This window comes from Scatophagus argus, chromosome 18, assembly GCF_020382885.2.
Source record: "Scatophagus argus isolate fScaArg1 chromosome 18, fScaArg1.pri, whole genome shotgun sequence".
Classification (NCBI taxonomy): Eukaryota; Metazoa; Chordata; class Actinopteri; family Scatophagidae; genus Scatophagus; species Scatophagus argus.
The window spans coordinates 19,540,783-19,564,967 of record NC_058510.1 but is presented as its reverse complement, the minus strand read 5'-3'; the positions used below and the strand labels follow the sequence as shown (position 1 = coordinate 19,564,967).

The following is a 24,185-nucleotide window of genomic DNA, read 5'->3' as shown; positions in this document are numbered from 1 at the left end:
ACAATAAATGTTCTTTTTCAGGTTTACAGCAGTTACAATGAGATTACATTGACAGTGTATGGCTACCATAGACAATGTTTCACTACCATAAAACAGTTTCACAATTACAGTTTTGCCTTCTATAGCTTACAGGCCCTTAACCAGTTGTATCCTTTTAATACAGCTGTATCTTGCTTTTCTTTCAATCTTAATGGAAACATAACATGACTACTTCATGCTATCATATTGCAGTGCATACTATAACTTTAGCTCATCACAACTTACATAGAAATTATACCACAGCAGCCTGATAGAAGGGAGTTACAGTAATCCAGTCTAGAGGTACAAATGAATGCATGGACTAATTTTTCTGCATCTTTCTGACTCAGGATGTGCCTAATCTTTGCGATATTGCGGAGGTGAAAGAATGCAGTCTTTGAAATATTCGCTATGTGTAAGTTAAAGGACATGTCCTGGTTGAAGATGACTCCTAAATTTCTTACAGTGGAGCTTGAGGCCACGGCTAAGCCATCTATCAATGCAATATCACTGCATAATTTGCTTCTAAGGTGTTTGGGGCCCAGAACAATAACTTCAGTTTTGTCTGAATTTAGAAGTAGGAAATTGCAGGTCATCCAGGTTTTTATGTCTTTAAGACATGCCTGAAGCTTGACAAGCTGATTTGTTTCCTGAGTGTTTCCTAATAATATCACCAATGGGGAGCATATACAGACTGAATAATATTGGCCCAAGAACAGAACCTTGGGGAACTCCATGACTAACCTTTGTGAGTGTGGACGATGTATCATTAACATGAACAAATTGAAATCGATCTGATAAATAAGACTGAAACCAGCTTAATGCAGTTCCTTTGATGCCAATTAGGTGTTCCAATCTGTGCAGTAATATAGAGTGGTCAATGGTGTCAAATGCAGCACTAAGGTCTAACAGTACAAGGACAGAGATAAATCCCTTGTCTGATGCCAGGAGGAGGTCATTTGTGACTTTGACCAATGCTGTTTAGCAATGCTGTGCTATGATGAGCTCTAAAGCCAGATTGAAATTTTTCAAATAATTGATAATATAATTATTATTTTGAAGAAAGTCACATAACTGATTGGCGACTGTTCTTTCAAGGATCTTGGAAAGAAATGGAAGGTTAGATATTGGTCTGTAGTTGCTCAAACAACTCACTATACAACACTGATCAACAATATTGGACCCTATTTCATTGGTGGTGAAAAAGCACCATTAAAAGCCTCTTCAAGAGCATCTGTAGCACCAGTAAGCACGATTTAATAAGCAGAGCCCTTATAGCAGTGTACTATTGATCCAGATTTATTTTGAAATTCAAACTGGACTGAAATGCAACATACCCCATTCTTCCAACAACGCCAACAGTCTAAACATAGAAAACACACTTTCATCAAGTAATATAGAAAATTAAATTCTGTATGGATAATATCAAACTTGTACCCATTTTCTGTTAGTTTGAGTCCTTTTCTCAGTCCATGAAATGAAATGAAATCCGAAATGGTCTTCAATCCAAGAAAAGGAAATAGTTCACAATTGTGTCCTTTAATTGTCCTTTGAGAAAAAAAATTAATAGAACTGCTCGCCAGCAAAAAGTACTAAATATGTTCATAGAGCTCTATGTGAGGAAGTCGTGTGTGTATGTTAAAGGAGTTAGGGAAATCGATGTCCCAGCGATGGCAGCTGGCAGCTGTCTTCCTTAGACGCCACAAGACATGCGCAGCAGTCTCTTACACCACACGACGAATAGGAAAAACACAACATGACCTGATGAGCAGAGCACACAGAGGGAACATACACTGTGGAGCCCTAGCTGTCTGAGCTTGCGATTCTCACAGGGGCGCTATCGTAACTCACCCGACATGTCGTAAAAACATGTCATAGGGTGCCATCCTAACCCTTAAAGGGCACTACACCCCAAATAATACAAACAATAATAATACACTTATAGTAAACTTAGTAACTGGAATTACATCTGGGTTACACATTTCTTAAGAGGAAACGGGACACTCACTGTCTGTGAGAAAACTTGCTCAGAAGACTCAACTCTGTTTTGTTGACCACCTCTTCTATGCTTCTCAGGTGTTGGACTATATACAGTTCCCCACAAATGGGACACTTGTGCTTGCTCCTCACATACTGCTAGCTGGATGGCTGCAGTCAGAAGAGTCGTGCTGCTGTGCTACTGCTGTCTGAGGCTCCTCCTCAGGTTCCTGTACATGGAGACAAAAATACTGCTCACAGAAGCCCAGTAGTAGATATTGGTGAACCAAAGACACAGATAATCTGTGAACTGTTTCCATCATACCCCATGATATGTGCCATACACATACATACATTTTACAGTTTAATAGTATTACCTAAATTATATGGGTGTAAGTTTATGCTTTATTTACTTAACAAGATAATATCTCCCACACTCCTGGGTAAATTAGTAAATTTATTTTCTTTTTGTTTTACCTTATACAAACAATGAATCGATCCATAATGTCATGATTTGGTCTTTTTTATCTTTTGTTTAATTAGATTAGATTAGATTAGATTCAACTTCATTGTCATTACACATGTACAAGTACAATGCAACAAAACGCAGTTTGGCATCTAACCAGAAGTGCAATAAGCAGTAAGTGCCAGGTATACAGTAATTTACAGTATGTACAGGGTATGTACAGGTGGCTATGCTACAGATATACTATAAACATGATATACAGGTAGTTGTCATAATATACAGGGTTCCTAAGTACTATGAACATACTATACAGATGGATACGTGCTTTCATGTGCATCCAGTGTTGGTGGAAACTATAACACAATTTACAAATGATTTGTAAAATGATTGATATTTACAGATGTTAAATTAAGCTATAAATCACTAGTGCAATGGACAATATAGTGTATACAACGATAGGCAGTAGGCTAACTATATTAACAGTGAGGTAGAGGAACTAGTGCAACACTCAGTACGTAGTACTCAGTTAGGATAGGGTGGTGTAGTGGAGTGTGGTGTAGGGTGAGGGTGTTAGTGGGGGGCTGAGTTCAGTAAGGAGACAGCCCTGGGGAAGAAGCTGTTCCTCAGCCTGCTGGTCTTGGTCTTGAGGCTCCTGAAGTGCCTGCCAGACAGCGTTTCCTCTGGCTGATAAGCTGATAAATTGATCACCTACACAGGAACAGCCTCTTTGAAATGTTTCAGTCTGGTTTCAGAGCCCATCACGGCACAGAAACAGCACTGGTTAAAGTCACAAATGACCTCCTCATGGCATCAGACCGTCTCCATACTACTGGATCTCAGTCGTGGATCAGCGGTTAGGGTGTCGGACCCGTAACCGGTGGATCGCTGGTTCGATTCCCCGTCCCAGTGTCCATGGCTGAGGTACCCTTGAGCAAGGTACCTAACCCCCACTGCTCCCCGGGCGCTGCACGCGGTCGCCCACTGCCCCGGGTTTGCTGTGTGTGTGTGCACGTCACTTGGGTGGGTTAAATGCAGAGAACAAATTTCATTGGAGTGAGTTCCCTCCAATGACAAGATATGTCACTTTCCTTTCCTTTCCTTTCCTTTTCCAGTGCTGCTTTCAACACAGTAGATCACAACATTTTATTACACAGATTAGAACATGAGACTAGGATCACAGGGACTGTGCTACGCTGGTTCAAATCATATTTAACAGATAGATTTCACTTTGCTCACGTTAATGATGTTTCCTCTTCATATATAAGGGTTAACCTCGGTGTTCCACAGGGTTCAGTGCTTGGGCCCATCCTGTTCACCTTATACATGCTCCCTCTAGGAAATATTATTCAGAAACATGGCACAAACGTTCATTGTTATGCTGATGACACTCAGATCATTGTTCTAGGCCCCAAACATCTTAGAACCAGAATAGCTGATAATATTGTCTCTCTGGACAACATTACGTTGGCCCCCAGTACGACTGTGAGGAACCTTGGCGTTATCTTCGATCAGGATGTGTCATTTATCCATCACATTACACAGATCTCTAAGACCGCCTTCTTTCACCTCCGTAATATTGCTAAAATAAGGAGCATCTCTTAGAGTGAAAAACCTGTCCATGCTTTTGTTACTTCTAGGCTGAATTATGGCAACTCACTATTGTCAGGATGTCCAAATTACTCTGTTAATAGCCTGCAGCTGATCCAGAATGCAGCAGCTAGAGTTTTAACAGGAATCACTAAAAGGGATCATATCCATATCTCCCCTATCTTAGCTTCTCTTCACTGGCTTCCAGTAAAATTCAGAATAGACTTTAAAATTCTTCTACTTACATTTAAGGCCCTAAATTGACTAGCTCCATCATACCTGCAGGATGTAATAGTCCCATATATTCCCAATAGAACACTCAGATCACAGAGTGCAGGTTTACTTGCAGTTCCCAGCATTCATAAAAGTAGAATGGGAGGACGAGCCTTTAGCTATCAGGCACCCTTACTGTGGAACCAGTTGCCAATCTGGGTTTGACAGGCTGGGTTCTATCATAGCTATGCTGCTATAGGCCTATGCTGCCGGGGGACACAAACATGATCCACCAAGCAGTTCCCCCTCCTCCTTTTCCTCTTCTTCCTCTTCCATCCTCTCCCCTCATCAGATTAACATACAATTCATAGTGGTTTTCAACAGAACATGAAAAATACATGAATGATACAGCATTTCATTATTATAATTTCAGTCTTATGAAATGTTAAAATCATATTGAGATGGTATCAAAAGTGAAACTGAACGGATGAATGAGTTGAGATTTTGTTTTACTTGTCTTCTTAGTAATGTTCTCATGTTGTTAACTGCTTTCCTGCCTGTACGTCTCCATTGCACATCTGCCCATCCTGGGTAAGGGATCCCTCTTGTGTTGCTCACCGCCTGTTAAAGGTTTTTCTAGGAGTTTTTCCTTAGTCGATGTGAAGGTCGAAGGGCAGAGGATGTTGCTGATGTTATGTTAAGCCCTTTGAGACAAACTGCTTGTAAAAATGGGCTATACAAATAAAGTTGTCTTGTAACAGTGCTTGCCGGCTTTTCCAGGTGAGTGTAGACTCTGTTCAGCAGGTAGATGATGGCATCATCCACTCCGAGGCGGGGCTGGTAGGCAAACTGAAGGGGATCCTGTAGTGGTTGGACCATGGGCCGGAGCTGTTCCAGGATGAGTCTTTCCAGGGTCTTCATGATGTGTGATGTCAGAGCCACGGGACTGTAGTCCTTGGGGTCGCTGGGACACGGCATCTTCGGGAGAGGAACAAGGCATGACATCTTCCACACCACGAGGACCCTCGGAAGACTCAGATTCAGGTTGAAGACATGATGGAGTACTTCGCTTAGCTGGGGGGCACAGGCTTTCAGGACCCTGGGGCTCACACCATCTGGGCCTGCAGCTTCAGAGCCTGCAGAGTCTCTGCAGCTGTCTTCTCACCTGCTCAGCTGTGAAGGTCATCGTTGAGGTGGTGGGGGGGGGATTGCACGTGGTACCCAGATGAGAGTGGTCCACCCAGGTTTCTGGGGATGAGGTGTGAGCGAGGCCATCCAGATGGAATGTGGCTGGAGTGGCTAGTTGCTGCAACCTTACTGCTGAGGAGTCGTTTGAAGCGTGAATTGGGGTCCCTGTGTCGAATCTGTTAAAGAACTGGTTCCGCTCATTCGCCCATGCCACACTGCCATCTACTCCTCCTCTGCTGTTTGGCCCATAACCTGTGATGGCAGTTGAACTTTGTGGGGGTTCAGGCATTTCTGTACAACAGCACATTTGATCTGGCACATTATTCAAAGCACACAGCAGTGGAACAAAACATGGTTTTAAGAAATAGCAAAACTGGATTAATCACAATTAACAGGAAAAAATGTGTACAGGCAGATAAGATTCACAGATAAAAACACACTGCTACTTCTACCTTCACACACAGACACATACTTGTTTCTGTTACCCCGTGAGACAGCCTGTCAGAAAGGGTACAGGTGGTGACACCACTTTCTCAATGAAATAGAGGCATAGTTTTATAACACTTATTTTTTTATATTTTATTATGACAAAAGTCAACTTAAGCATCTAAAATTTTCACTTTCAGAAATCTTATTGTCTTGTCAGAGTTTACTATTCTCGTAGGGACACGTCTATTTTGTAATACCACAAACCACCAGGTGACACTGTTGCAAATTGGTCTTTGGGGAATACGGACTTGCTGTATAAGGTGAGCAATAGGGATTCCTGCAATAAATAAAGAGCAATTTGATAGTGAGAGTAGTGTCTGAATTATTATTTATTTATTTTATTTACATTGTTAATTATAAAATATTGCATTTGTGTTTATATTATTAGATTTATCATTTATCTTTGGACACCACTCATAGTAACCATATGCTTTTAAGTTCTCGAGTTCCAATTCAATTCACATTTATTAAGCTGAGGTCTTCTCTGTTCACACTGGTCATTATTTTTAATAATGCAGCCATAAATTATCAAAAAACAATATGTAGCAATAGAGACAATAATTATAGAGACCAAAACTGTTTGTGTACCAAACTGTAAACACTTTTATTTCTTGTGGAAAGCTGATTATGCAATTATTTTAAACAATGCTATAGCACTGCACATTATTCAACAGCATATACTCAAAAACAACATCAACTAACAATTTATTCCTGTTCTTGTTTTTGAACTCAAGAACTGTTTCAGGAATACAAGATAGTCAAGACTCTTCCTACCTCATTTTTGTTTCCTCTTAAGAAAGTCAATTCGATTTTTAACATAAAATTTAATTCCTTCCCAAGTCCTTTCTCCAAGTGCTCCTGGTGATGCATCAAGGCATCACCTAGTGATGCGTCACCATCACCAAGTGATCATCACCAGGTGGTGCATCACCTGGTGATGCATCAATCCGACCAGGAGCATTTGGACAAAGGACTTGGTGATGGTGATGCCTTGATGCATTCCATGCACAGTTTTTCTTCTTGGAACCTTTCCAGATGTGATGCATCCCAGAAGGGTCTTTTCCACTGCCTGGATTTCTTCCTCACTCCATTTGCGTTTCCTGGATGTCACTGAATAAAATGAAGGAAATGTGAGTGGAGTGGGCTATAATGTCAAGGTAGACAGCTAATGATGTGATGATACCCACTTGTCACTCAAAGCAGTCACAGTCTTAATTTTGCACAACTTTAAGCATTAATATGATGTAAGATGAGGTGTTATATAAACATCCCCCCCCATACAGTTGTCATGTACAGGAAAGTTGAAGAGTTTTTTCGTTTTCTTTCTTCCAATTTCTGCCTGATTTATGGAGTATTGAAATTTATTTTGAGAAAAAAATACCCAAAAAGTCATTACATGTTAAACTAAAACCAATTTAAGTTTTGTACCAGGTTTGTAGCACTGTGCTGTTGCTCTAGTACGCTGCCATATTGCTGTTGCCCCACTGACTGTCACTGGGTTGGATGGTAGATGCAGGAAGTGAACAGTTGTGTATATTGAACAAGAAAAGAGCACAAGAGAAGAAACAGCTGTTGGTTTCACTGTGTGCAGAGGGTGGGTAACTGCACCGAATCGGTCTGCTGTTAAGAGGCAAGACTGGATCACCTGCTCACGAATCTACCTTGCATAATCCCGGCCGCTAACTACCAAATGCTGTGCTATAAACGGGTTGTCCATGCTGTCCCTACCTCAAGTCCCAGGACCCAGAAGAAGTCCATTAACATAACCTTAGCTAGTGTACCTATGTATTTAGCATGTAAACCAATTAACGGGCTAAACTTTAGATTCAAGATTCAGGATTCAAGAGTCTTTATTGTCATTATGCAAGCATAACGAAATTTTGTGCAGATTCTCGGCTTAAAAGCACACTTATAAATAGCAGCAGAAAATTAAAATTGTACACTTAAGAAAAAATATAAAAATATAAAATACAAAATACAAAATGAGGTAGATAAAGTGCACTTAGTGCCAGTCTATGGTATGCTGTGTGTGTGTATGCGGCTAGACGGAAGAGGGTGTATGTGTGAAGTCCTGTATGGGGGTGGGTCCTGTATGGGGGTGGGACATGAGTGTTTCACTGTAGGGGGGTTATTGCTTTAACAGCTCTGGGGAAGAAGCTGTCCCTGAGTCTGTTGGTGCTGGTTTTAATGTTCCTGTACCACTTCCCTGATGGAAGCGGTACAAACAGTTCGTTGCCCGGGTGGGTGGGGTCTGTGGCAATGCGTCTTGCCTTCTTCTGGACTCGGGCAGTGTAAACTGAGTCCAGATCTGGTAGACTGCAGCCCACAATCCCCTGTGCTGTCCTCACCACCCGGGCTAAGTCCTTCCTGTCCTGTGCTGTGCAACTGCCATACCACACAGTCACACTGGGACACAGGATGCTTTCAATTGTGGCCCTGTAAAAGTTCACAAGCAGCTGAGTAGACAGTCCAGTCCGTTTCAACTTCCTGAGAAAGAAGAGCTGTTGTTGGGTCTTTTTCACCAGGTGTGAGGTGTTCACTGACCAGGAGAGGTCAGAGGAAATGTGGATGCCCAGGAACTTAATGCTGTCCACCCGCTCAACCGCCTCCCCAAGTATACAGACAGGAGCGTGATCGGTCTTCCTGGACCTCCTGTAGTCCACTATGACCTCCTTGGTCTTGCTGATGTTCAGGATGAGGTTGTTCCTGGAACAAACTGTGTCAAGTTCTGGACCACGTCTCTGTAGTGGGTCTCATCATTGTTGGATATGAGACCCACCACAATGGTGTCATCCGCAAACTTAACGACCATGTTTGTGGGGTGGATAGCAGAGCAGTCGTGTGTGTAGAGGATGAATAAGGCAGGGCTGAGTACACAACCCGGCGTGCCAGTATTGAGGATCAGTGGGGCTGATGTAGACTCCCCTATCCTCACCACCTGGGGCCTGTTGGTGAGGAAGTCCCTGATCCACGAGCAGAGTGAGTCTGACAAACCCAGGTTGTGGAGCTTCAGGGCCAGCATATCCGGGGGGACGGTGTTGAAAGCCGAGCTGAAGTCCACAAATAGCATCCTAACATAGGTGTTAGGATGCTGCAGGTGAGTCAGGGCCGTGTGAAGTGCTAGCGAGACGGCATCCTCCGTAGAACGGTTCTCCCTGTAGGCGAACTGCAGACTGTCCAGGCCAACGGGGATGGCGTCCTTGATGTATCTCAGGAGGATCCTCTCGAACCACTTCATAATAACCGGGGTCAAAGCAACAGGTTGGTAGTCGTTGAGGCAGGTTATGATTGATTTCTTGGGCACCGCACGATGATGGAGGACTTCAGGTACACAGGGACCGTGGACAGCTGCATGGACAGGTTGAAGATGTCCAGAAAGACTTCTGCCAGTTGGGCAGCGCATGACTTCTCCTGACACCTTGTCTGGACCTGCAGCCTTGTTGATATTACCGTATTTTTCGGACTATAAGTCGCTCCGGAGTATAAGTTGCACCAGCCAAAAAATGCATAATGAAGAAGAAAAAAACATATATAAGTCGCACTGGACTATAAGTCCCATTTTTTGGGGGAAATTTATTTTATAAAATCAGAGATCAAGAACAGACATTACATCTTGAACGGTAAATTATAGTAATAACAATAGATTAGAGAACAACGGGCTGAATGGGTGTCTGGTATGTTAATGTAACACATCAACAGATATTCAGATAACTATAACATAAACAACATAAGTTTACCAAACCCTGTTCCTCTAGCTGTGGTCATCTAGCTTTTAGCCCGCGATTAGCTTTTTTGGTTTTCTTCATTGCAGTTAGAGTATCCTTCGCTTTTCGCCAGTCCCTCACAAGTTTCTCGCTAACTACAAACTTTCTTTCAGCTGCTCCATTACCGTTTTTGGCTGCGTATTTCACTACTTGCAGCTTGTAATCTGCAGGGTATGATTTTCTTTTTGGGGCATTTGTGTTCAGTCTTTCTCAGTTGTCTTTATAAGTTTATGTTTAAATTTAAATTTTTCGGTGGTACAGGAGCATAGCAGATACTGGCACACCAGCCTAGAGCGCCCCCTCGCGACTGTCAGCGTGAACATGTGAAATTACCGTATATATTTTATTATATAAGTCGCACCTGAGTATAAGTCGCAGGACCAGCCAAACCATGAAAAAAAGTGCGACTTATAGTCCGAAAAATACGGTAATCCTCCTCAAAGCGGAGGTCACTTGGTGCAGCGTGGAGGACGAGAGGCTGCTGCTGCACCTCTGGCTGAGGAAGGTGTGCAGTTCTTCTGCTGCTCGGAGTGTCGAAGCGTGTGAAGAAGCTATTTAAGGTGTCAGGTAGGATCGGGTCATGGCTGACCTGCTGGTCATTCCGCTTATAGTCCGTGATGGTCCTGATGCCTTTCCACGTTACATGAATCATTGTCATTGAAGTGCTCCTCAATGCGCTGCTTGTACCTGTGTTTTGCCAGCTGGATGCACTTTTTCAGTTCTTTCCGGGCCCTGCTGTAAGCTAGCCTATCTCAAGACCTATAGGCTGCATCCCGGGCTTTTAGCAGGGGCCACACTGTGCCATCCACCCATGGTTTTTTATTAGGAAAAAATTTGATTGTCTTTGTGGGTAGGACAGCATCAGTACAGAAGTGAACATAGGACAACACAGCTGACGTGTATTCCTCCAGGTCAGCGTCTGCTTTGAACATTGTTAATTGTTAATTTATTTTACCTCTACATTCTTTTGTAACTGTTTTTGCACACTCTTTGCTTTTTGCACTCCTCTTCTGTCCTTGTGAGCTGCCACAACAAGTGAATTTCCCCACTGCGGGATCAATAAAGTTCATCTTATCTTATCTTAGTGAAATACAGTAGAAGCACACATCTTTTAGGCTACTTTAAAAAGTATGAGACCGGAAAGCTTCAATTCAATACAATATATTGCAGTCCCTTAATTCTAAATGTGGCTGTAAATTAAGCTACCTGGTTTATGGTGTGTATGTTTTGAATTATGCTACAGAACAACAGCTGATAGCATGGCTACTGCATGGCTATCAGCCTCTTAAGGTTAACTGTAAACAGACAGATTAATGCTAACTTAGAAGAAAAAAGTTAAAGAAAGAAAGGTAGAAGAAAGCTGGGTTGTTTGTTAAGTTTACTGTGGGGCACAGATATTGATTTCTTACACTGCAAACTGGCTGCGGACACTGATGATAAAATATAACATTATCCTCAAAGACAGGGTTGACTGTGGCATCCAATCAGCTTACTGCTGGTCACCTCTCTCTGCTCTGACTGGTGGCCTATTTCCTTACCAGCACACTACTGCTAATCTGGTCTATTAACAGTAAAAGTAAAACACAGATTGATCCGTGTCGGATTTGTTGGCATGGAGAGCCAACAGTGTGTCTGACTTAAAAACCCTTTCCTCCACATTATGCTCATTTACACAGTAATTGCTATAAATTCTGGTATTGCAGCTAACCAGAGGCTTCAATTGTTTTCAGCGTCTTAGCCTACAAACCTACAACACCTTAGGGGACCAAGCATGATGGTGGATAATCTTCCTGGTTGTTGATTGATAAAATAATGTCAACTATAATATAAAAACTATTACTTCTTTATCACTATGCAGTTCAGACAACAGGAGGCTGACCCCATTAATAAGCCACAAGAGACACATTAACAACTTACCTTTTACTGTGACTGATTTACTAGTGGAGGCTACTTATCCAGTGGCATCTTTTCACCCGACATATCTATTAAAAATAAGACACACCAAAACTCAGAAAGAAAATCATTATCTACCCTCTGTTAGTACCCACATACAATAGTGTTCCAGTGTTTGTTTTAGAAAACCGTATTTGGGAAAATGACTGTAGACTAGTGAATAAAAATTGAAGTTAATGAATTGAAGTTAAGGACAAGCAAATAACAAAAGCTAGTAATGGCACTTACTTACTTAATGTCTTTTCTTCTTAATTACAGAAATATTACCATCGGCTTGATGGGGGTCAATGCATTTTCCGACTTCAGTGGTGGTCTTTTTCACGTCTATGTTTGTCAGCAGGATGGCTCTCTTAGTAAACAAGTATTACACTGTGAACGCAGTTGGCGTGCTTAAGGACAAAAAAAATCAAAAGGAACTTTTGCCCTTTTTATTCAACATTAACAGGAAGTACATCCTGTGATACGATATGATGACAGACAATTTGAAATTTTGTCAGTCCTAACATGAAGTATTGTGTGAGCTACCTTTGGAGGAAGGCCTGGAGAGTAAACAATGGAAAACAGTGGAAACCACGAGTTGTAAATAGCTCCTGCTTAACTGAACTTGTGTCCTACTCAGCTTGAAATCAGAAGTTAAGGAGAAAATTAAGGGAAAGCCAATATAGAGCAATCCCACACCGACACGAGTGGCAGCCTCTCTAGCTCAGTCCGTTTCTTTCCAAATAACTGTGTTTTTTCATCTCTTTTTAACTCTTTATACACATCAGTGTGTAGCCTGCAGTTAAGTCGGTGGTCATGGGAAATATGAACTTTTTATCCAACAAAATAGACAAGCTGGCTCCGCTTATTAAGACGTAGAGGACCTACAGAGAATGCAGTTTACTCTGCTTCTCTGAGACATGGCTGTGCAGACACCCCTGACACCAACGTAGATCTACCGGGATTCTATCTGGTGGATAGTGGATAGGGATGGGAAATGCAGCAATAAGAAGAAAGGAGGGGGACTCACACTGTATGTTAACAACAGATGGTGCAATCCTGGCCATGTAACTGTGAAGGAGATGAGCTGTAGCAGAGACGTGGAGCTGCTAGCAGCGAGTCTATGTCCATACTACATGCCGTGGGCGTTCTCTCATGCCATCGCATTGTTGTTTATATCCCTCTGCGAGCGCACATTGACACGGCGTGTGACGTCATTCAGTGTGTCATTGCCAGGCTGCAAACACAACACCCCAAAGCCTCCATTCTCATATCTGGGGATTTTAACTATGTTACCTTTGACAATACTCTACAGGATTTTAGCCAATTTGTAGACTGCCCAACCAGACTGAACCGGATGTATGCTAACGCTAAGGACACATATATGGCCACCCCGCCCTGCCCACTGGGAAAAGCTGATCACAGTCTGGTATTTCTTCAGCCTGAGTACAAACCGAAGATCCAGAGGCAGTCTACCTTCAGGAAGTGGACCCCTGAGGCAGAGGAGGCTTTGAGGGACTGCGTCGGATCCACAGATTGGAATGTGCTGATGGAGCTACATGGTGAGGATATCAAGGGGGTCACACATTGTTTTATGGACTATATGAATTTCTGCAGGGACACTGTTTGCCCCGTCAAGTCTGTGCGCTGCTTCCTCAGCAACAAGCCCTGGATTACCAGCAATATCAAGGATGTCCTCAATAGAAAAAAAGAGAGTGTTCAAAGAGGGAAACGGATGAGCTGAAGCAGGTACAGAGGGAGCTCAAGGTTTGTCTGCAGGAGGCCAAGGAGTCCTGCAGCAGGAAGGTGGAACAGAAACTACCGCAAAACAACATGAGGGAGGTATGGGAGGGGATGACGACCATCACAGGCTGAAAGAAGACTCGCTGCACTGCAGAAGGGGACACAGAGGGAGCGAACCAGTTCCACCAATTCTTCAACAGGTTTGACTCTCACGCTACTGTCTCCATTCCCCTGCTCAACCCACTCCACACCAAATCCCCAACGCAAGGACACAGATACAGTCCTCATCAAGATGGACAGGAGGGGGAGTACAGGAGCCTGATGGAGGACTTTGTCGAATGGTGCAGGGCTAACGAGCTGCAACTCAACACATCCTAAACCAAGAAGATTGTAGTTGACTTCAGGAAGAACAGACCCCATCCCACACCGGTCTCCACTGAGGGCATGGAGGTGGAGGTCGTCAGGACCTACAAGTGCCTGGGTCTGCAGTTGGATGACAGACTGGTCAGTGAACACCGACACCATCACCGGAAAACTCAGAGTTGACTGTACTTCCTGAGGGGGCCCTGAGGGGGCTGAGGTCCCTTAACATCTGCAAAAAACTGCTGCTGATGTTCTGCCAGACTGTGGTGGCCAGTGTCCTCTTCTATGCTATGGTGTGCTGCGGAGGCAGCATCAAGAAGAGGGACGCAACACGGCTGGACAGACTGGTGTGGAGGGCAGAATCTGTGGTGGGCACAGAGCTGGACTCTGTAGTGTCAGTAGCAGAAAAAAAGGACCCTGGATAAGATCCTGTCCATCCTGGACCACGCCTCCCACCCTCTGCACAGGACTCTGATCAGTCAGAGGAGTGTATTTAGCACCAGGCTGCTGTCTCTGACCTGCTCCACAAACAGACTCAGGAACTTGTTTGTTTCCCTGGCCATTAGACTCTACAACACATCTCTGGGTACTCAGGGGTCATGGTCCCAGCGACAGTCTGTGCCTGAGTCACATCAGGCGAAAAATCTGAGGACATTTATTCCATCATACACCTTATATGTTTTGCACAATTAACTGCAATTAACTTTGTTACTCATGTTTTGGGTAGCAAACATATGCTTACACTGTAGTTTTTAGTCTCTTGTTATAATACAGTCAATTTGGTAGACCTACTTTCTTTGCACACTATTATACTTTATATAGCATATGTTAGTTTATTTAGTATATGTTTAGTCTATGTATGACACGTATACTTTTTATTATCTAAATCTCTCCTACTAACAGTCAGACCTTGTTTGTTTACTTTTTGACTAACCTACACTGCTGTAACGTGCGACTGGATGCTTGAATTTCCCTCGGGCTCAATAAAGTATCTGTCTGTCTGTCTATCTATCTATTTGTCTATCTTTCAGTAAAAACTGCTTTAGTCAACTTTAAATGCTGTAAAACATTGTCAGCCACACTGAGGAGAGCTGCAGCCTACCTTGACCCATTGTCAGATTGACAAAACCTATACTTTATCTATGTAAATACAGAAAAGATAGAATTTTCCCTGTTTAACAGCACTGAAACGTGAAAAATAAAGGATGGTCACTCTGTTAGATTTTGGAATTAAAAGCTAACTTCATGTGCACGTGACCACACATAAGGGATGAAAATGTGGTTGATGCCCACATGTTTTAGCAGTGCTAGTGGGGCTGTAGCAAAACATCATTGATCTTCTCTCTTTTGTGTCTATTGCTTCACGTGAACCATGATCAAAATGAGCAAGGATATAATTCCCAATAGCTACTTACAAGGATGCTGTGAAGGATGCTGAGACATCTTCATAGTCGAGTCATCCTCATCTTCAGTGTCTGATGCATTACTGTTTATCGCTACTTTCTCTGAAAAACAGGACACATGAATAAAACTATTACATTAGGATTCAAGGATTCAAGGAACTTTATTGTCATTTCACACATCCAGAAACATGAGGTGGAATGAAATTAGTTTCCCCGGTCCCGGTATAAGCCCATACAAAATACCTAATGCTATAAATATAAAACAACACTATAAAAATATAAAAGGCAATCAGAATAAAGATATAGACAATGAGACTAAGGATATGTAAACAGTGATACAGGCAACAATAATTACAGCGGTGCTGCAGTATTGTGCAAATAGCGGAGTAGTACAATGACAGTAGTGCAAATGAGATGAGTAGAGCAGAGTTCTGTGCAAATGGCTGCATTGTGCAATGTTCCATGGATGGTTGTCAGGAATGGGGTGTGTGTGTATGTGTGTGTGTGTGTGTGTGTGGGTGAGTGGGGTGTAAGGTACACAACATTACATTACATTATTATTAGTTAACACAGTATATGTAATCACTAGCCTTCACAGGGATACTGGATTGTTGCCGAGGTATAACCATACCATACATATAACCTTCTTTGAGCACCTTACAATTATGAGCACAGTTCCCAGACCGAGCTGTATTCTTCGCTCCTTAGAGCATTTGGGAAACCTTTGTGTACAACTTTCGTTATACAACTTCAGCTTTGTCTTTGTGTTTTGATTGTAAATGGCGTGCCATTTTTTAAAATGGCTTGGAGCAAAACACACCAGAACGTTTTTTCTTGTACAGCCGGCCTCTGCCGTCCTCTTCTGCTGAGCTATCACTTTCTGTTTCAGGAACATATCCCTCTTCGATGATCTCAGTGTACCCAAGCATTTGTCTGGTAAGCTAAAAGACACATCAACAAAAGAGTTGATTTTTACTTTTCATACATTTGTTGTTGAACAGCTATAAAACAATCATTTAAAAGAGGCTAAACTAAGAACATTTAAGTGGTTGCCTTAAGTTCACTTTTAACAGTGTACTTGAAATCACAGTAATGTCATTCACCGAACTGTTTAGAAATTTCAATTCAATTCAATTCAGTTTATTTATATAGCACCAATTCACAACAAAAGTTATCTCATGACACTTTCCAATTTGAGCAGGTCTAGACCAAACTCTTTAATTAAACTGTAAATAGAGAGAGCCCAACATTCCCCCTTGAGCAAGCACTTGGCCACAGTGGCGAGGAAAAACTGCCTTTAAGAAGGCAGAAACCTCGGAGCAGACCCCGGCTCAAGATGGGCGGCCATCTGCCTTGACCGGTTGGGTTGAAAGAGAGGGAGAGAGAGAGAGAGAGAGAGCAGGAGAGCGAGAGAGAGAGGGAGAGAGGCAGAGGGGGTGGGGTGTGAGAGAAGGAGCACACAAGCAGAGATGCATGGCAGCAGTAATAATACCAGAAGTATCGGAAATGTAGATAATGATAATGACAATGAAGTATACAGAAGGTATTATGGTGATTTTGATAACAATAGTAGTAACAATAATGGTAGTAGCTGTACTGACTCGTAACAGATTTAAATCAGATTATGACTAAACAGTAGTAATCGCAGTAGGTTTTGAGCAGGACGACAGCAGGACTGCAGCAGGAGGTCCAGTCATGATCGCTAGGAATCTGCGGGACAAGAAAGCACAGGCACTCCAGGGAAGAAGTTGAGTTAGTAATATGCATTAATGGGACATGAATGTGTGCAGAAGGAGAGGGAGAGGAAGAAAGAGCTCAGTGCATCATGGGAGGACCCCGCTAGTCTAAGCCTATAGCAGCATAACTAGGGGCGGGCCTAGTCTTAGTCTACTCTTAAATATAGAGAGTGTGTCCACCTCCCGGACCAAAACCGGAAGATGGTTCCATAGTAGAGGAGCTTGATAACTAAAGGCTCTGGTTCCCAATCTACTTTTGAGGACTCTAGGAACCACAAGTAGCCCTGCATTTTGGGAACGCAAAGTTCTGGTGGGATAATAGGGTACTATTAACTCTTTAAGATAGGATGGTGCCTGACCGTTCAGGGCTTTATAAGTGAGGAGGAGAATTTTAAAATCTATCCTGAATTTTACAGGTAGCCAATGTAGAGAAGCCAGAACAGGAGAAATATGATCTCTCATACTGGTTCTTGTCAGTAGTTGTGCTGCAGCGTTCTGGATTAGCTGGAGAGTCTTTATGGATTTATTGGGGCAGCCTGATAGAAGGGAGTTACAGTAATCCAGTCTAGAGGTAATGAATGCATGGACTAATTCTTCTGCATCTTTCTGACTCAGGATGTGCCTAATCTTTGCGATACTGAGGAGGTGAAAGAATGCAGAAATATTCGCTATGTGTGAGTTAAAGGACATGTCTTGGTCAAAGATAACTCCTAATAATTTCTTACAGTGGAGCTTGAGGCCACGGCTAAGCCATCTGGCAATGCAATATCACTGCATAATTTATTTCTAAGGTGTTCGGGGCCCAGAACAATAACTTCAGTTTTGTCTGAATTTAGAAGTAGGAAGTTGTTGGTCATCCAGGTTTTTATGTCTTTAAGACATGCCTGAAGCTTGACTAGCTGATTTGTTTCATCTGGTTTCATTGATAAGTACAGTTGTGTGTCACCCGCATAACAATGAAAATGTATGGAGTGTTTCCTAATAATATCACCAATGGGGAGCATATACAGGCTGAATAATTTTGGCCCAAGGACAGAACCTTGGGGAACTCCATGACTAACTTTTGTGAGTGTGGACGATGTATCATTAACATGAACAAATTGAAATCGATCTGATAAATAAGACTGAAACCAGCTTAATGCAGTTCCTTTGATGCCAATTAGGTGTTCCAATCTGTGCAGTAATATAGAGTGGTCAATGGTGTCAAATGCAGCACTAAGGTCTACCAGTACAAGGACAGAGATAAATCCCTTGTCTGATGCCAGGAGGAGGTCATTTGTGACTTTGACCAATGCTGTTTCTGTGCTATGATGAGCTCTAAAGCCAGATTGAAAATTTTCAAATAAGTTATTAAGTTATTAGAAATTAGAAATATTAGTAGTAGTAACATTGGTAGCAGTAACACCAGCAACAGTGGTGACAGTGGCAGTATGGAGAGAGATTAGCCTGAAAATGGTCACAAATGTACACTACACAATCTACAAATAAAAAATAAGATTTAAAATTGTGTACAAGGATTTGTGGCTAATTTTAGGAACTCGCAAATACAGTATATTTTACAATCCACATATAAAATAGCAAACATTCTGAACACTTGCCATTGCATTCTGTATGATAGCATGAAGCTTTACAAATAAACTTACAACTATGCTGTCAGTCCTTGTGAGCTCAGGGACTGTTGTGTCCTCATCAGCATCCTCGGTGGGGCCAAGGACAACAGTGTTCTCACTGTCACTGGAGCTGTGGTGCTTGTTCTAAATAAAAAAAACATCAGACTGAGTGAAAATAGCTCAAGCTTACCTGAAATAAAAAGAGCACATTATTTGTTATCATACAAAATGGAGTTCCTTGAGTTGCCAAAACAGCTATACTCCATTGCAAAAATACGGTACTTACAGGCCTTTGCAATGATGAAGGTGACTTTCATACAACTGAACAGATTTTTTTTGTAAAACATTGCAGACATTGCAGCTGAAACCCTGCAGTATTCACTTTTGATTAAGAGAATATTAGCTCATGTGACGTGTACAAAATGGCAACAACAGGAAATTCTCTCTCGTGTCACTCTGTTGTACACTATGAGAAGGTGTATCACTACTTACTGATGCAAAGATATGCAATAGAGATAAGTTCTTCTCTCTCTCTTTTTTTTTCAGCTCCTCAGAGGCCCTGATGTAGCGGTCCTCACAAATCTTATGATGCCTTTTTAACTTTAGGAGTCGACTGAAGTCACGACGTCTTGTAATCTGAAAAACACATAAGTTAAAAACATTTAACACTGCACGTTTAAATCCCCACCCATTCACACAACTAATACATGACATGACAGAGAAGCGATCATGGCCAGGATGTACATCTCTGTAGCTGCAGAGATGTACATGTACACACTTCTTTTAACCCTCTGCATCATGGCCATCAGCAGCCACACCGTGTGTCTTAATAGCAGATGTGATGGTTGGCTCATTTTTCTTTTATCTACCAGATCAACTACCCAATTGCGCATGCAACACGGCATAATTATGATCCGTTAAGGCCCTAATTTTGACAGCCCTAAGTAAATTTTGTAGTGGATCAGCAGATGATGAAAGTCCTTATGTGGTGAAAAAACAGGAGAAATTACACTATGTACACTATGTAATATTATATATAATTACTATATACAGTATAGTATGGTCTATAATATAGAGTGAATTATTTTTAATGTGAATCAGGATCATGGTTCTGAAATTCTGTTGGGATAAAGTTGATTAAATGCAGATTTTAACAGTCAAGTGCAGATGACTTACCCCTTTCTTCTTTCTAGTGTCGAGGCTCACAGTCACACCACCTGCACATAAATTAAAGAAGATGAAAATGTTAACTAAGCTCAAGATGCGCTAACTTAGACTTAGACTTAGAGTTAGACTTTCTTTATTTGTCATTTGGATTTTCATCACAAACGAAATTTCGGTACAGTGGCTCAAGCATAGCAAGAATTACTGACATATTCTTTTTAAAAGAAAAAAAAAGTAAAAAATATAATATATACGCACAATAAATATGCAGTAAAAAGTACTTGAAAAATGAGGTATTTTGTATAAAAAGTCAGTCGGCATATATACATATGTAATTATTATTGCACAGTGAGTATTTGTAATAAATAGTACTTTTGTAGATGTACAGAATATAAGTATATTGCACAGTAAATAAATGGGCTGTAGTCCTGAGTGGTGTATGTGTGGGTGAGGAGGGGAAGTGATCATGTAGAGTTAAGTAGTCTTATGGCATATGGAAAGAAGCTGTTTGCAAGTCTGGTTGTTCTGCACCGCATGCTGTGGAATCTTCTGCCAGACTTCAGCAGTGAGAACAGACCGTGGTGAGGGTGGGAGGGGTCACTGGTGATGTTGTGGGCCCTGGTCAGGCAGCGTTTCCTTGCAACAAACAAACCTAACAAATATCTAACAAAGGTAACTTGAGACTGTTCAATGCAGTGTTTTAAGAACTGATGTTATTTACTTTAAAGGGGAAAATGAGAATGAAACCGTTTCATTTCATCATCTAAAGAGATACATCCCTTAGATTACTGCCAAATCTGCAAATATTATTAAACTAGAAGGGACAGACACAGACTACCATTCCATCTAAATTAACCTCAAGAGATGCGTCTTAACTTTTTATTTTATATTTATTGCATCAGCGCCCTGCACCGTGTCAGGTACTGACACAGACAGAGCATTATTTTACCTTTTGCTAAGACCATCCCCTGCTTACTGCAGTCAAAGGGTGACTGCAAAAAAATTGAGTCTGATGAGAAGATTAAAGTTTATTTTACCACCATGTTAAGACCCAGGGGCAGCATCTAATTGTTTTATTAGGACAAACATGCAAAAGTTCTGTGTCTCATTTTGGTGTCATGTTGAGTAGCAGCATCCACTGTTTGTCACACATAGAGCAACAAGGCAGGTGAACTATAGTGCAATAAAAAGCTAATAACACAGCATCATTCAACAAGCTTTAACATGCGTTTTCCACAATTTCACTGCTTCTAAGGTTAATGTAGATTGTAATAAATAAGCAAAGTACAAAGTGACAGCTGACAAAAGACAGCAGCGTCAACATGCAGTCTGCAAGCTGAGATGCATCAGTTATCATTTTGTTATCACATCACTCTGAAGTGGAATCTAAATTAACTGTGAGGTGCTTTGACAATCTCATCCTCGTGAACACTACAAAAAATGAATTACTATAAACTGCATCATAGTTCTAATTCAGTAATTCAGTCCTGTTCTTGCTCACCTGTGCATTCAGACCTGCCATCGGTGGATGCCAAACCCGTTCTATCCTGTAGAAATAAGTGACAGACAGTCATACTACAGTATTTTCTACTGTGTGAATTGCTTCTGAAAGTAGAACTAATCATTTCAGAAGTTCACCACAATAGCAACTTGAGTTAATTACTGTCACAACATGCAAAGAAAGGAAGGATAAAAATTGTATTTAGAAAGTCAAGCTTAGGTTAACCATATTAAAATACCTGATCAAGGTAGTGACAACAAATAAAAAAAAACTTTTACAATTCTTATCAATATTCCAGTGGGTAGGAAACATTATTCACGGTTATCAGGCTTTTAACAGCTGATTTAACTGAGCAAACTCACACTGGAGCACCTGCACGTTCTCCACTGACTTAGCTAGCTTGACTGTTAGCTCGCTGTTAGCTAACTTTCTCGATAAATTTCAACATCAATTTTACTCTTATTTGCCCAGAAAACTGCACGTAATTAAAATTCACAGCGCCATTTTATACTATAGATCATGTTAAATTATAGTGTGCTTACCATTTCTGCCATAGCTTCAGAGCTGACTGCAGCTGCTTGCATGTGGGCGCGGTGCTGTGCCGATCTGATGCCTTTGACTGGAGAAGTGCGCGCTTCAACGAGGGAGCGCTTAATTTAATATGTAGCACACCGGTGCACTCCGCTTACACGTGACTAAAACTCTGAGACACTAAGGGGCTGTCCCGATGAAAAAAATTCTCATGAGCGCCCACCATGGCGCCCGTCTAATAAAACGAGGGAAAAGCAACCTATATCTAAATCGTATCCATACAATCTATTGCGACTATAGTTTTTTTCTTTATTATTTTTGACATAACATCTAACAAAACACAAACAGAAAAAGAACGCATGCCATGTCCATACAAAATAAATAGATCTCTGCTTTGTTACAATATTCCATTGACATCATTATTACTACTGTGGTAGTATCAGCACAAATAAAATGCAAACCAAAAGAGCTCTATGCAAAATAACATCCTTTCATTTAACAACATGTGGCAACTATTGGGCTACATTATAAGATAAGATAAGATGAACTTTATTGATCCCGCAGTGGGGAAATTCACTTGTTGTGGCAGCTCACAAGGACAGAAGAAGAGTACAAAAAGCAAAGAGTGTGCAAAAACAGTTACAAAAGAATGTAGAGGTAAAATAAATTAACAATTAACAAGGTAATTAACCATTTACAAGGTGTTCCTCAACTGAACAGAAGTTTCTCAATGAACAATGAACTGTAATCCAGAGCTTTAACTTGGACATGAATATCGCGTTCCCAGCCTTATGTGTCATGTCTTCCACTCTTCCACTCTGCATCAAATTCTTGATGTGTCATATGCAATCCCATAGCCAAGTTCTTACAGCCTCACAGAACAGTTTTTGCAAAGGATTTGTCCCTCGGTCTGAGTAGCCCACAGCACAGACATTTTATCTCTATGATTTTGGAACTCCATAATGAGTGTCTTTGGCTAATGTTAGCTAATATTGTCTTCTCCACGTTTCTGTGTGGCTGGCTCGCTCTGCACAACTGCTTGTATCTTTTCTCACATTCTCTATTGCTGTCAAAATACCATCCCGTTTTGAGGAAAAGTCTGATTTCAGAAGAATCAGAAGAAGAAGAAGAACCAACTTTTATTGGCAGTGTATATATATATTTTTACATACACACATACTGAATTTGACTACTGCATTTATCCCATCCTTAGCTGAACACACACATGCAACACCCGGCAAATTACATGCAGTGAAACACACACAGGAGCAGTGGGCAGCGTCAAGCACCCGGGGAGCATATTGGCCGGCTAATGAAGGGGGGAGCATTTTTTCGCATTAATCACTCCACCACACCCAAATTTTTCCTCCGATCACAAGCCGCTTCTCCAAGCTATAGGCCACGGCTGCCCCCTAACAGATTTGTTATAGTGGAATTTCGAGTAGAAGTAGTGGAGCTGTGTAATGTGTCCTCTCAGCAAGCTGCCATTATTGCAGGTCCACTGTGCATAATTTGACAGACACAGTTTTGCAAGCTTTGACAAAGTGGCAAAGCAGTTACCTCTGGCTGAGAAAGACAGAGCGAGGCATGCAGGAGGACATGGCCACTGTGGGGACATAAAATGTCAGGTTGTGTGTGAACGTTATTAACTACTGAGACTGGGTGGAATAACTACATACATTACTATTCACTGTTTACTAGACCATCTTAGACATGTCTGAACCTGAGAAATGCACCCAACTTCTTATTTTACATTTGTTCCACTATGCAATGACTTTAGGCCAAAACCAGTAACTACAGAAACTTGGATTGATAACTACCTTAAATTACTATTCAAGAAAAATTACACAAATTGGGCGGCACGGTGGTGCAGTGGTTAGCACTGTCGCCTCATAGCAAGAGGGTTCCAGGTTCGAATCCCGCTCTGGGCCCCTTCTATGTGGAGTTTGCATGTTCTCCCTGTGCCTGCGTGGGTTTTCTCCGGGCTCTCCGGCTTCCTCCCACAATACCAAAAACATGCACGTTAGGTTAATTGGCTACTCTAAATTGCCCCTAGGTGTGAGTGTGTGGTTGTTTGTCTTTGTGTGTTGGCCCTGTGATTGACTGGCGACCAGTCCAGGGTGAACCCCGCCTCTCGGCCGTAGTCAGCTGGGATAGGCTCCAGCTCCCCCGCGACCCTGATGGATAAGCGGTATAGAAAATGGATGGATGGATGTTCAAAACAAATTCTATAAAATTATACAGTGTAGATGTAAATAAACCATTTTAATAAGGGTAGCATAAGATTATCACCATCTTAGACATGTCTGAACAGGTTAAGCAAACCTTCGTGTTCAGTGATGAAATATGAAAACAAACATTTTAGAATTGTTTACTAACACCACTGTGGTGTTGTCGTTTGCAAACTAAACACCAATAGAACGCGTGATGTTATTGTGCTAACCAAGGTAGCATAATTTTTTCTGGTTATTTCATTTTTCCAGTATGCATAGAAATAACC

The 24,185-nt window shown here is 41.7% G+C and overlaps 1 protein-coding gene across 6 annotated transcripts; it reads right to left on the bottom strand.

Moving 5' to 3' along the window:
* Window positions 1–1,192: 1,192 nt before the first annotated feature.
* On the bottom strand, window positions 1,193–22,269 carry LOC124049819. 6 transcript variants are annotated; one of them, XR_006841480.1, is made up of 10 exons: window positions 21,697–22,265; window positions 21,155–21,200; window positions 19,666–19,706; window positions 18,982–19,125; window positions 18,523–18,633; window positions 15,964–16,084; window positions 15,156–15,245; window positions 11,620–11,684; window positions 7,367–7,432; window positions 6,918–7,048 (listed from the first exon to the last, which is right to left on the bottom strand). XR_006841480.1 is itself a non-coding variant. In XM_046371880.1 (9 exons), the coding sequence occupies exons 1-8, from the start codon at window positions 21,736–21,738 to the stop codon at window positions 11,650–11,652; spliced, it is 630 nt and encodes a 209-aa protein (XP_046227836.1). In that variant the 5' UTR covers window positions 21,739–22,263; the 3' UTR covers window positions 6,914–7,048; window positions 11,620–11,649. The 6 variants fall into 6 exon arrangements, 5 of the variants coding, with proteins under 5 accessions (XP_046227837.1, XP_046227833.1, XP_046227834.1 ...); XM_046371880.1 differs by lacking the exon at window positions 7,367–7,432 and having other exon boundaries at window positions 6,914–7,048; window positions 21,697–22,263; XM_046371881.1 differs by lacking the exons at window positions 6,918–7,048; window positions 7,367–7,432; window positions 11,620–11,684 and adding an exon at window positions 1,193–2,225 and having other exon boundaries at window positions 21,697–22,267.
* Between the last annotated feature and the right edge of the window lie 1,916 nt (window positions 22,270–24,185).